The 13591-nt window shown below is 61.7% G+C and overlaps 1 protein-coding gene across 1 annotated transcript in view; it reads left to right on the forward strand.

Annotated features, from left to right (window-relative positions):
- Cdh23 (cadherin related 23) overlaps positions 1-13591 on the forward strand; it is a 338545-nt gene that overhangs the window by 256494 nt on the left and 68460 nt on the right. The window contains exons 28-33 of the mRNA XM_026405783.2: positions 4175-4235; positions 4921-5069; positions 9079-9214; positions 10463-10851; positions 12318-12419; positions 12693-12695. Coding sequence (XP_026261568.2) covers positions 4175-4235; positions 4921-5069; positions 9079-9214; positions 10463-10851; positions 12318-12419; positions 12693-12695 — 840 coding nt within the window. The remainder of the gene's footprint in view (positions 1-4174; positions 4236-4920; positions 5070-9078; positions 9215-10462; positions 10852-12317; positions 12420-12692; positions 12696-13591) is intronic.

Consider the following 13591-nt stretch of genomic DNA (forward strand, 5'->3'; position numbering starts at 1 on the left):
ACACACGCACACACACACTCACACACACGCACATGCATATACACGCACACACACACATACACATGCACACACACACGCACACACACACACACATGCATACACACGCACACACACACATACACACGCACACACACACGCACATGCATACACACGCACACACACACATGCGCACGCATACACACATGCACACACACACGCATACACACGCGTACACACGCACATACACGCATACACACACACACACATGCATACACACACGTACACACGCACACACACACACATCCTCCCCAGCCTCCTGCCTTCCTGGAAGTGAGATCCACCCTGGCAACCAGCTACTGCTGGGAGAAGCCGCCCCCAGGGCCTCTGAGCTCCCAGATACGCAGCACAGGAGGAGTCGTGGCCGCGTCCAAGATCTGAGCCTGGACCCCCACATCCTTACGAGCTATCATGTTTGTTTTAATTCTTCCCTCCTGCACTTCACCTTGACCACAGAAAGAGGCCCTGTCTGCCACCCCCAAATGGCTGGGAGCCTCCCCGTGGACTGTCAAAGCTGCAGAGACCCTTCAAGATCATCTTTCTCTTCCTACAATGACCACACTGAGTTCCAGAGAGCTGTGACCTGCCCACGGCCACCCAGCGACTTGGTGGGTGGGAGTTTGGTGATCTCCCCAGACCCGGGTGGCACCAGGCGCCCAGAGCCCACGCTGGGGCTCCTGCGTCTTCCTTCCCAGACTCGGCCACCCTCGGTCTCCTTGACCTCCTTGGCCCAAACCGGCTGGCCACTGGGCCTCTGCTCCTGAGTCAGAGGAGGCCAAACTCCGAGGGCAGTGCGGCCCGCAGGGAGCAGGCATCAGGAAATCTCACTGTGGCCGAGGAAGTCCCCAGAACACCTCCGGGCACTCAGCCTCTCCCCTGTCCTGCTCCTCCCAGATCTGAGTGGACGAAGCACCTTCGTGTCTGTCCCTTCTCAGGGAAGGGACGGAAAGAACTCCACAACAGGGGAACCCAGCCGTCCCCCACCCCAGCATCAATAAGGGGGCTTCCCAAGAGGGTGGCGGAAGCTGTCCTGTCGGCCTTCACCACCTGTCCTGCGCCAGGCCCCGGACAGAACGCTCTGCAGGATCACCTCAACCTAGCCTTCAGTCCTGCGAGGCTGGTCACCACTGTGCCCATCTACAGATGAGGAAGCTGAGGCTCAGGGTGCTGAAGTCCTTGTCCGTGGTCACTCAGCCAATAAATGACAAAGCCAGGAATCTCTTCCGGGGGCACCTGACCCAGAACACTACTTCCTGCTGCTCCAACGTGCTTTCCCTCCTCTCTGCCGTCAGCCAGCTTTTCAAAGTCCTTGGACGCACCTGCCTCAGTCCCCGCATGTCCCTCGGTCCATCCAGGCCAACTCCAGCTGCCAGGCTGGTCATGCTCATACCAGCCTCACGCCACCACTCTGTGTCCCCCACCCCGTTCCCCTGAGGCTGCCATGTCCCTTCTTCACCCCAGACAGGGACGCGTCCCGTCCCTCCCCGGGCTCTCCATGTTTCCCACCTGGTTGTCCCTCCCAACTCTTCCTGCTGAGCCAGGGCCTCCCCGCCCTGCCACTGTCTCCTCTGGCCGGTCCGACCCCATGGCCTCTGTCGGCTTGGTCTTTGCATCCTCTCTTCTCTGTCCAGTGGGCAAAGATAGGGAATCCGCATCGGGGCTTTGGTGGCAATGACACAGAAACCCGATTCCAACTGCATCAGGCCAAGGGAGCCCTGCTGGAGTGATATCAGGACACCCACAGAACCCAGGGCCATCAGCCAGGGAAAGAGGTGCCGCAGGGCTTCCGGAGTATCAGGGGCCAGGGGCCCTGGCCCCCAGTGCTCTGTGTTGGGTGACTTTCCCCTGTGCTTCCTGAATGTCACCTTAGTGCCCTCACTAAAGCTCTGCTAAGTGTTTACAATTCACTCGATGCTCCTTCGTTCAGTGGGGACGTGGGCAATGTACAGAGACGTAGGGTAGCAGACGGTGACGGAGGTAGGGAGGGCCTGGCAGGGGATGTAGTTCCATAGACAGTGTCCCTTGGTATCTGCACAGATTGTTTCCAAGACCCAAATCCACGAGTACACAAGTTTCTGATATAAAACGGTGTGTTGAGTCTACGTGTGTGCACGCACACACACACACACACACACTCACACACACACACACCCCATAGCTTACATCCTCCCATATACTTCACCTTTTTTGTTTGTTGTTGGGTACCAGGGGATTGAACCCTGGGGCACTCAACCACTGAGCCGCATCCCCAGCCCAATTTAGAATTTTATTTAGAGACAGGGTCTCACTGAGTTGCTTATGGCCTCACTAAGTTGCTGAGGCTGGCTTTGAACTCACGATCCTCCTTCCTCAGCCTCCCGAGCTGCTGGAATTACAGGTGTGCATCACCATTGCCCAGCTCACTTTTTATTTCTAATATATTTTTGTTTTAATCAACACATAATAATTGGGCATATTTATGGAATACAGAAACTTCAATACGCACATACAGTGTGTAACGGCTAGATCAGGGAACTGGTGTAGCCATCCCCCCAGACGGTAGTCATTTTCTCGCAGTGGGACTGTTCAGGATCCTGTCTGCTAGCTTTGTTCACTTACCCAGTTGCTGTCAGCCACAGGTATCTTACTGCAGAACATCAGGAGCCTCTCCTACCCACCTGCACCTGATACCTGTCCGCCATCCTCTCTCCATCCCTGCCTCCCTCGCATCTCTCCCACAGGGAGAGGCCACACTGTTCTGCTCTCTACATCTTTGAGACCAACTTTTTAGCTTCCACCTACAACTGAGAATGTGAGATTTGTCATTATATCTGATTTATTTCACCTGCTTCATCCAGGATGCCATAAGTGACAGAATTTCGCTCCTTTTTGTGGTGAATAATCCATTGCTATTGTACAGTTTAAATCATCCCTAGGTTCCTTGTGATACAGCGTAAATGCTAAAGAAACCGTTGTCATACTGAATTCTTTTAGGATTAATGACCATGGGGGAAAGTCTAGACCTCTGCCGCCCAGACACAATGTTTTAAAAATATTTTCAATCTTCAGTTGGTTAAATGCACAGATGCAGGGCTGCACAGTGTTCAGGTAGGGTCTGATGAGAAGATGACATTTTGAAAAGGCCTGAAGCAGAGGAGGGAGTGTGCATGCCAATACCTGGAAGGAGAGATTGTCAGAGGAAAAAGCCAGGGCAAAGGCCCTGTGGTTGGCATGCACTTGGTGTTCAAGAAATAGCAAGGAGACCAATTGCCTGGGGTGGGGTGGGTAAGGAGGAAGTGGCGGAGGGGAGCTCAGAGAGGCCATGGTGGGGGCACACTACTGACGCCCCCACAGCTTACTACAAAACAGATTCCCTCACTCTCTGAACTACTTGCCTCTGGCCGCAGCAGTGGGGGTCAGAAAGAAAATGACAGTTACCATCCACATGCCAGAGCTAGAGAGAGATGTGGCCGGAGGAGGAGGGCTGGATCCCCAGGGGAAGCTGAGGAATTGGGGCCTCACCAGGCTCCTCCACCCAAACCCCCAGGACCCCTCTCTGGCCACCCGGTGGCTGCAGCCTCAGGCTGCTTCCCGCGTGACCTGGCCGAGTGCTCCACCTGCCCCAGGTTGGTGTTGGGCTCTGGACCTTCAGGACTGTCCCGGGGTCAGCTGTGCCTCTGCTGGTAGCCTCGAGGCAGACTCCTTGTAACCAGGGAGCGCCAGGCCACCTGGGGGTTCACAGAGATAGTACCCAGGGCCAGCAGGAGGGTCTGCGTGTGGACCATCGTGGAGCCAGGACCTGGGAGTGGGACTCCCACATCAGGCCCTGACGGTGGTCGGCCTGGCTGCGGCCCAGCGTGACCGACAAAGAAGTGTGGCAAGATGCGTTGGGACCCAGGCACCTCGAGAGGCCGTGGGGATGACGTGCCTCAGCTGTCACTCATCCCCCAACCTGAGGGAGGGCAGGCCACAGGGCTGGCATGGGCCCTCAATAGCCAGATCTTGGTGGGGATTGGAGGGTCTCCCGCACCCCCAGCCTCTCAGGAAGCCAGGGGTTGAGCTGGGACAGGGTGGCGTGGGGGAGGGGAGGCCGGGCTGCACAGACGCCTCCTGTCCCCGCGGCAGGTTAGAAGTGACTCCACTGTCTGCTCTTCCTCAGTTGAAAGCCACGGACGCCGACGAGGGCGAGTTTGGGCGTGTGTGGTACCGCATCCTCCACGGTGAGTGGCCCCCAGGACGGGGCCGCAGGGAGGAGTCAGGAACTCCGATGACTCGCACCAAGTGGGGGTCTCAGGTGATGGCCGCGTCCCGGAGTCTCTCCTGCTCCGGGTGCTTCCCAAAGCCATCACCCTGATGAGTGGGGCCTTGGAGTCCAGGGCGCCCCCCCCCCACACCCGGGAACTCCCCAGGGATTCACTGCCATTGGTTCAGCTAGAATCAGGGCCCATCCCTGAGCCGTCACCATGGCCGGTGTGACATACGCTAATCTGCCCCCTTCTGGAACCGAGTGCATTTCCCTACATAAAAGACATGGGCTGTGTGGAGGAGGGAGGGTCCCCAGTGGAAAGTCAGGGGGAAGGGCACAGAGCCAGCCCTGAGACGTCCACTAAGCCCCGGACCCAGCACCCACAGGGAGTTGGTTTTGTGAGAGCCCAGATCCTTCTGCAATTTTTAGAAGGCCTCATGGCACCCACACCTGCGGGTGCGAGGGTCCAGGGAGACCCCAGGCTTCCCCTGCAGGGAGGGCAGGTGAACTTCTCCCCTGACCACCAATTCTGCCAGACCAGGGCCGCAGGAAGCAGAGGTCCCTTGGCCACTGTCACGTCCCCAAGACCTCTGTGCGGAGTCGACCTTCCAACTCTGGCCCCAGGCTGAGCCCGTGCACCTGGTGTGTGCCCCGTGCAGGTAACCACGGCAACAACTTCCAGATCGACGTCAGCAACGGGCTCCTGAGGCGAGGCCCCCGGCCGCTGGACCGCGAGCGGAACTCGTCGCACGTGCTGGTGGTGGAGGCCTACAACCAGGACCTGGGCCCCATGAGGAGCTCCGTCAGGGTGAGGCCAGGGGAGGGCTGGGTGCCGACCGCAGGGCCAGGCCAAGGCTGCAGCCGGACCAAAGATGGCCACCAGTTGTGGCCTGGTGGAGGCAGGGCCACATGGACTTAGGTGCTAAGTGGCATTTGGGGCTGTGGGTTTGGGGAGGGAGCCCGAGTGGACGTGTCATTTGGCTGTGAACCCCAGCTGTGGAAGATCACCGACACAGTGTCTGTCCCAAGGGATGAAAGAGGGGTCCTCACCATAGTAACCCCTAGGTCCACACAGCCCTGGAGCGTGCCCGAGAGATCCCTTACAGATGAGGAAACCGAGGCCCAGCAGAGCTCTGGTGGCAGAACCAGGCACTGAGCCCACCAAGCGCAGTTCCCGTTCCAGTGAAAATGACCCTGACACATTCCAGTGCCCACTCCCAGCTGCCCCCTCAGCAATGTCCCTTTCTGCCCACCCTCACCTGCACAGCCGAAGCCAATCCCACCTCACCCTCCCCAAATGGTCAAGCACACATGGGCACGGCCCCCGGCCAGGCTGGCCTACTCCTGTCCACAACAGGGGGATGACCAAGAAGGAGAGGACCTCTCAAGAGGTCCCGATGACGTCCTCAGCCGCGCACAGCCCCTTCCCCGGGCGCGGTGGAAAGTGAGTCAGACCCAGACGTCACCCAGAGCAGGAGGGAGACGGGAAAGTGGCAGAGCTGGCAGGGACTTCTGCCCAGAACCGAGTGGCAGACTCAGCTGTTCCTCTTGCCATCTCCACCCGCTGCTCCCTCGGCCGGAAACGATGAGCCGAGGCCTACAAAGCCTCCCCCAATGTGGGGGCGCTGGGGGTGCCCCGCCGTGGCCAGCTCCTGGCAGCCTGGCCCCAGGAAGCAGTGGGAAGTCACACCTGAGCGCCTGCAGCCACCTCCACCCCAGGGACTCTGCCCACATGGAAATAGCACAGGGGTCGGTGCCTTGGGTTTTTACACAGCCCAGTGACAGGAGGTCAGACCCAGTTACCTGACTGTGCACCTGGGCAGCCATGTAGCCACACGCCACGCGTGACGGCCCCAACGCTGGCTCCCGTGGAGATCAGAACACCCACGGCAGGACCACCCTTGGTGGGGACGCTTCAGCCACAGAGTGGTGGACATCAGCACAGCGTGGATGGTCCCTGGACCTTGGCCTCCTGGCCACAGCCCTCCACGTGACCCCCTGGCTCCCGCCCCACCCCCTCCAGGGACCACACCTCTCGATACCTTGTGACGGCAGATCATTTTAAGGTCCCCACAGTTCAAAACCAAGTACTCGGCAGCACCCCAGGGTGCCGTGTAAAACAGACCAGCCAGGCTGTCCATGGGGCAGGGTGGGACCCCATGGGACCTGCGGGTCCCTGCGCTCCTCTGTCCCTGAACCCTGAGGAACGAGGACCCCTCCCAGGACCCTGACAGGCGTATCTCTAAGCACTCCGTGCACTTGAGCCCAGCCCTGCTATCAGCTCTGCGAGCCGCCACTGTTAAGACGACTGCTTTACAGACAAGGACATTGAGGCAAAGGAGAGTGAGCCACTGCCCAGAGTCACACCACAGTGGGGGTCCAGCCAGGCTTCACCCCCAGACAGTCGGCTCCAGTGTGTTCTTTTAACCATGCTGTGCTGACCACTGCACCACACTGCCCCAGGTGGCTCCTCAGAGCAGCCAGAAGCCACCGCCTCATCCCCCAGGGATAGCTTTGGGGTGAGAATTGGGGCTGGTCCCTGGGATGATGATTCAGCCTCCACATTCCTGAGAGCCAGGGACTTCCTGTTGACCACGTGTGGACTCCAGTTTGGCCCTACAGTCAGTTTCCCAACAGCAGCCACAGAGATGGCTCATGGGCTCCACCCACGCCCTCCAGTTCCTGCTTCAGGGACCAGGAGCAGCCCAGACGAGGCTCCAGGGAGCTCGGAGTGAGCTGGTCCTTGTGGAGACTGGACGCATGCCTGTCCTGTCCTGTCCTGTCCCTGGGGGGGTGCAGCCCTGGGGAATGCAGGTGGGTTCTCTGAGCAGCCAGGCAGTCCCCTCCCGCTCAGCAAGAGCCCTGCAGGCCGGTGGCTTTCCTGTGCAGCTGTGTCTCTCGGGTTTGCAAACCACACACCACCTCGCCTCCTGCTTCTCACTGAAAACAAGGCCTGAACCATCCAGGGCACGGTGGCCTTTGGCCAGGCCCCTTGCCACCTCCCTCCTCTTCCTCTCCTACCGTCCGACTGGCCCATTTCTTCCCGGGGCCCTGGTGTCAAGGTTGTTGGAACAAATGGGCTCAGGAAAGGGGACGTGCACCATGTGAAAGGCGGGTGGTCAGCTTCTGTTTACGGGAAGACCGTTCCCGATACCCCTCCAGGCAGACCCCCTACGCCGCCCGCCCAGGATCTCCCCAGCCAAGTTCTGGGTCAAGTCCGATTTAGAAGGTTCCAGCCTGAGAACAGCTGCGCTCCGCCGTGGGCACATCAGTTTGCATAGCGGGTTCTCGGTGTCTGAAGATCCAGCTGCCGCTGCAGGCCTGTGGGCACCCCGAGAGCAGCCAAGGAGGAGCCCCCCACCTCCACGCCCATGCGCCTCTCCTCCCCGCCCCCTGCCCAGAGCCTCCACCCCCCAGCCTGCCATTTCTGCCTACAGCAGCCAGGAGATCTGTGCCCCTACCCACCAGTTCCTGGCCATGCCGTGAAGAGCCCCCAGGCTGACCCAAGTGGTGGTGGTCTGCAGGTCGAATGCTCTGGGGCTTCCTGTGCCTCGAGGGCCTCTCAGTGTGGCTGACCTCACGTGAAATCCATGCTGAGCCTCGCAGCTTCTTCCCAGCCCCCCCCACAATTGGCCAGTTTCCGGCCGGCCCTGGCTGGGCTCTGGGACAGGTCCATCCCCAATGTAGAGCCAAGAGCCCTCACCTGGGCGGGTGGGGGCCAGGAGAACCCTGCGCTCTTTGCAGCCCTCCCAGTGACTGGCCTTGGGCAAGTCCCTTCCCCTCTCTGAGCTCATTCTGCCATCTCTGAAAGGAGGCAGGGGCTCTGGGCCTTGGGCGTCCCCTCGGACACCGCCCTTGTCCTTCCTTCCACTGTGCTCTCTGCCCTGTCCCCACCTGCGCCAAACCTCTCCAGTGGCCCTGTGGAGGGTGGGGTCGTGGGGAGATGGGGCGCCTCTGCCCATGCACTGCGCCCACAGGCGTCTTTAAACAGCCTGATTCTTGCCGTGCGTGACATGCACGTCCCTGGCGGGCACTGAGGCCGTCCGGGAGAGCTGCAAGGGCCACTGTTCATATTGCGCAACTCAGAAGGGCCATTGCCTTGGGCCCCGGGAAGCAAACTCCAAGACAGAGATGGCTTGACAGTAATTAGGAAGAAGGGTCCCCAGGGAGAGCCCGGGGGGATGGGGACCAGGAAGAAAAGCAGCCAGCAAAGTGGCACAGAGGGGACATCCCTAGGCCACAGGGAACTCCAGTGAGAGCCACCACCAGGGCCTGGGGGCCAAGGGGGTCAGTAAACTCCCCGGTGCCTCCGCCCTCCAGGCCCTGGTGTCCAGCGCCCCCGTGCCAGGGCGTGGTTAGTCCTCCCCTAAGTGCCACAGCATGTGACGATTTTAAAGGGGCCCCAGTGTCAGTGTCCTCTGCCACAGTGGCCGTCACCTTCACGTCTCTTCTGCTGCGTGGTTTGGGGTCTGCAGGGGTCGGTCTCAACCCTCCTGGCAGCCCCGGCCCATCTTGTCTCCCTAACGACTCGGAGTGGCCGTGGCGGGCGCCCTGCAGCCGTGTGGCCGTGTCACAGCTGAGAAACCTGACGGCCCCCAAGAGTCACTCATTAATTAGTCACAGGCCCCACAGGCCCAGGGCGGGGCAGAGGGTGGGATAAGGTTTATTCCTACACCAGCCGTTTGGGCCCCGCCTGGGGCCAGGGCCTGGGGAAGAGGGAGGACACAGTGACCCTCGGGGGCTGCCCGCAGCTGGCGTCGGGGGCCTCACCCTGGACTCCCCGGCCCTGCCCCCCTGACTCGCGCCCGGCCCTGCAGGTGATCGTGTACGTGGAGGACGTCAACGACGAGGCCCCCGTGTTCACGCAGCAGCAGTACAGCCGCCTGGGGCTCCGCGAGACTGCGGGCATAGGGACCTCGGTCATCGTGGTCCGGGCCACGGACCGGGACACTGGTGAGGCTGGTGGCGGGAGCCAGGGAGCCCCGGTGTTCACAGGGACCCTCCCGGCCTGCTCCTGAGGGACCGGTCATCCTCCATGACTTGGGCTCCCCTGTTCAGGGCTCCCAGGCCAGGATGGGCCACCTGGGACAGTCTTGGTCACTCCCCGCCAGATGCCCAGGCCTGAGAGGATTGCCGTCAGGGCGTTGTCTCAGTCTCCGGGTGGACAGAGGGGGAGTCACAGCTGGGCAAGGCCAGATGTGTCATCCCAGGACCCAGCAGTTCCCGGCTGGCCTATGGCCAGGGGCTGGGCAGGACTCGGGGAGGTCAAGAACTGGCCTCAGCCAGCCATTGCCCCAGGCCCTGCAGGGTCACCTGGGGCCTGGCGCTCCCAGGCCTTTCCCAGGCAGCTCCCTTCCTGGTCCAGGCAACCTGAAGGTGGCCGAGGGCCCTGAGCCCCAGAGCTGGCTGTGGTCAGCAGGGCAAAGTGAGGGACAGAGGACTCCAGGACAGCGTGGCAGGCTGGGCACTCCTGCCCGGCTCCCCGCCCCCCAGCACCCAGGCTCACCAGCCGCCCACACAGGGCCAGGGGAGGGGGCTGGACATTCTTGCTGAATCACTCTCCCTGAAGGGCATGTCCGTGCAGTTCCGGTCACTTACACTTCTGGGGCCCCACAGCTTTGGGCCTTTTGGGAGAAAACATCAGGAAGCTCGGATGACCTGAAGCAGGCGCGTCCCCCCAGCTGGGGCTGGCCGCTCTGAGAGTCTGGGATTCTCCCAAGTGGCTTTATGACCACGGCCTTCCCAGCCCCTTGAGGCCTGTGGACATGGGAGAAGGAATCCCAGCCCTGGCTCCCTCTGGAAGGGTGTGTCCCGTGGCCCAGGGACTGGGGGGAGGGGACAGGAGGACAGAACCGTGCCCTTGGCGTGGGAACCCCAGAGGGACTGAAGGAAGGCTGGGCCACCCCGAGGACCCGCCTCACCCAACGCTTCCTAGATCCAAGCCACCCCCTGTCCGCCCCAGTGTCCAAGGAGGGCGAGAACCTGGGTCCCCAGGCCCTAGGGCAGAGCCCAGCCCCTCTGGCATCCCTGGTGCCAGACCAAGTCCCAGAGAGGGGTCAGCGTGTGCCCCGTCCTCTGCCACATCTCTTGGGAGGATCCAGCCACAGAGGTGGGGGCAGTGCACGCCGGGTGGGCCCTCCAGAGTCCCCGCCGCGTCCCTCAGAGGTCGCCACAGAACACCGCGCCTGTGTCCTCCTGCAGGGGACGGTGGCTTGGTGAACTACCGCATCCTGTCGGGCGCAGAGGGGAAGTTCGAGATTGACGAGAGCACGGGGCTCGTCACCACCGTGGACCACCTGGACTACGAGACCAAGACCAGCTACCTGATGAACGTGTCCGCCACGGACCGGGCGCCCCCCTTCCACCGGGGCTTCTGCAGCGTCCACGTCACCCTGCTCAACGAGCTGGACGAGGCCGTGCAGTTCTCCAACGCCTCCTACGAGGCCTCCATCCTGGAGAACCTGGCCCTGGGCACCGAGATCCTGCGGGTCCAGGCCTACTCCATCGACAACCTCAACCAGATCACCTACCGCTTCGACGCCCACACCAGCGCCCGAGCCAAGGGCCTCTTCAAGATAGACGCCATCACGGTGAGGGCTGGGGTGGGCACAGTGGGCGCTGGCCCTGAGTACCCTGTCTTAAATGAAATCAGCAGGTGCAGCTCAGGAGGGGTTCCCTCCCCGGCACCCCAAACACAGAACCTCGGCCAAACAAGCAAACCAAAGACTCCCCGGGATATAGTTCTTTCCACAGGTGGGGTGAGATGGCGTGTGCAGGAAGGCGGCCTGCTGTCCCTCTTGCTAGTGGACAATGAAAGTGTAGCTCCACCCACAGTCACGTCCGGATCCCAGGGCTGCTGAAGGACCGTCCCTCTGACCTTGGCTATGAGAGGGTCCCCACGACCCCCCGCCTTGGCCTCTCTTGATCTGTTAGAGCCGCCTGCCCGCAGGGCTCAGGCAGGGTCCTCGCTGCGGCTGACCCACGACCAAGGCCAGCACAGCGCCCTCCCCCAGAGCCGCCCAGTCATCCCAGCAGGAGGCCATAGAAGCAACTTAGCTGGACCTTGTCTCAAAATAGAATGTAAAAAGGGCTGGGGACGTGGCTCGTGGTAAAACACCCCTGGGGTCAACTCCTGGTACAAAAACAAAGCAGACCACCTCCCCAGAGTCTGAGACCTCTGCCAACCCCAGAACGCAGGGGCTTTAGGGCCTGGTCACTCACTCATTAACTGGCCCTCCAGCCCTCTCCCCCCGAGGGCGAGGGTAAGACGCAGCGTTCCGCTTCCAGCCGTGGCCTGGCCTTCCTTGGAGCCCACAGGAGTTGCCTCCTGAGGGCAAAAGATGTCCCTGTCACCCAGGGATTTTGACGGCATCAGGAACTCTGTCAGGAACCAGGGCCAAAGGCCAGCTCCTAGAACAAAAGCGTCCCCCGGTCCCCACTGCTGAGAACGACGCGAGGACTGGCGGAGCTGTGTGCCAGCCACCAGGGACAGAGACCCACGTGTATCTCTTGTGTCCCGACGTCACAGAGCTCGGGCGACCTCCTCGTTTCCCTCCTCACCTGGGCTCTTGGGCGCCCGGGTACAGTTCTCGTCCTGCGTTGCAGTCGCCTTCTCGGCTGCTCTCTGGGCAGCCCACTCCCCCCACCTGACCTCCTCCGTCTTGGCTTTCCTGTGACTTTTATGAGAGTCCCTTCTTTGAAAAAGGCAGGGACGAGTCACTTAGTCCCCCAGACCTGGGGTGTTGGGAACACAAGATGAAACGGGTCCTTCCCAGCCTCCGGGGTCCTCAGGGGACAAGAGAAGGAGGGATACTCAGGGGTGTGGCTGGCCACCCAGGGGAAATGTGGAGGAGTGGCCATGGGGACCTCTGGGGACCAAATAGGAGAGTGAGCCCTCGGCGGGCTGCAGGAGGCCCCGAGGACAGGGTGCGCCTGGGTGGATCAGAGAGGGTGGCAGGACTTCAGCCAACAGCCTGGGGGTGCCCCGCGGGCAGGAGGTGGCAGAGTGGCCTGCCTGGGCCTGATGCAGTCACTTACCCTCGGCCTCCTCCTACAGGGTGCGATCACCGTCCAGGGCCTTGTGGACCGCGAGAAGGGAGACTTTTACACGTTGACCGTGGTGGCAGACGACGGTGGCCCCAAGGTGGACTCCACTGTGGTGAGTGGGTCCCGGGCCACAGCCCACAGCACGGCCCTGCCCAACCCAGGACACTTCCCATCCAAGGGGGCCAGGTGGTGGGCAAGGGCTGGGCCTTGCTAGCCCAGGGACCATACTGTGACCAAAATGTCACACCCTCCCTGGGCAGCCTGGGCCAGGCAGGGGGCCTCGGGCAGGGGGGAGGGTGTGTCCTTGGCGGGCTTGGCGGGAAGTGACCCTCACCATCTGCTTCTGCTTTCTCTTCTTGCTCCCCCTCTGCCGGGCGGTCTGCAGAAGGTGAGTAGCTGTGGCCTGGCCCCTGCACTGGCCCTTCGGGCTCCCCTTGTGGGAGGACATGTGGATGGGCCTGCAGCAGGCTCCTGCTCAACCCCTGATGGCCTTCCAGTCTGTCCACTCTTGCACTTGAGGTCCAGGTCCCTCTTGGGCACATCCCTGCCCCTAGCTCTGGAGTCCCTGTGGGATCCTGGGATGAGCCACACTAACAAAGAGTACCTGGGACACACCAAGGAGGGCACAGAGGCCTCGTCCCAGTTTTGCTCCTCACTGGCTGTGTGACACGGGCAAGCTGCTTGACCTCTCTGAGCTTCCTCGCTTAGAGTCTAAAATGAGGTCGCAGGACAGCGCTGCGCCTCAGAGAATGCAGTGAGGTGGCCAGACCCCCACAGGAACGCTCTCATTGGCTGGCCTGCGAGGGGTGTGACGTGGTGGTCTGTCCTGACGTCCCAGCTGCCCCACTGGTGGAGCAGTGTGTGAGCTGGGGGTGTGTGGCCAGGGGTGCTCTGGGAGGCAGCTGTGGGCACGGCTGAGTGGCCACCCAGGAGCCAGACAGGGAAGCCGAACGGGGCACCTGGGGAGGGCGGTTCCTGAGGTTGGAGGTGTCAGACGGGCTCCAGGGGGGACTCTGGCCTGGGGAGGAGCGGGGGAAGCTCAGTTTGCAGGTGGGGGTGGGGACAGCCAGGGAGGCCACCTGAGAGGCCCCGTGGTGGCCCTGAGAACACCCGTATCAGAGCCCTCTGAAACCACAACCCAAGGGGTGGACGCCGACCCAGGGTCCAGACGGAGGGCCCCGCACAGCCACTTGGGGCCTCCGACCTGCAGCTCCCTGGAGGCGGCCGGCTTTGGTGGCCCAGGGTGTGGCTTGGCGGTGCCAAAGGCCACCATCCCCAGGGTCA

Source organism: Urocitellus parryii, chromosome 5, assembly GCF_045843805.1.
Source record: "Urocitellus parryii isolate mUroPar1 chromosome 5, mUroPar1.hap1, whole genome shotgun sequence".
Lineage (NCBI taxonomy): Eukaryota > Metazoa > Chordata > Mammalia > Rodentia > Sciuridae > Urocitellus > Urocitellus parryii.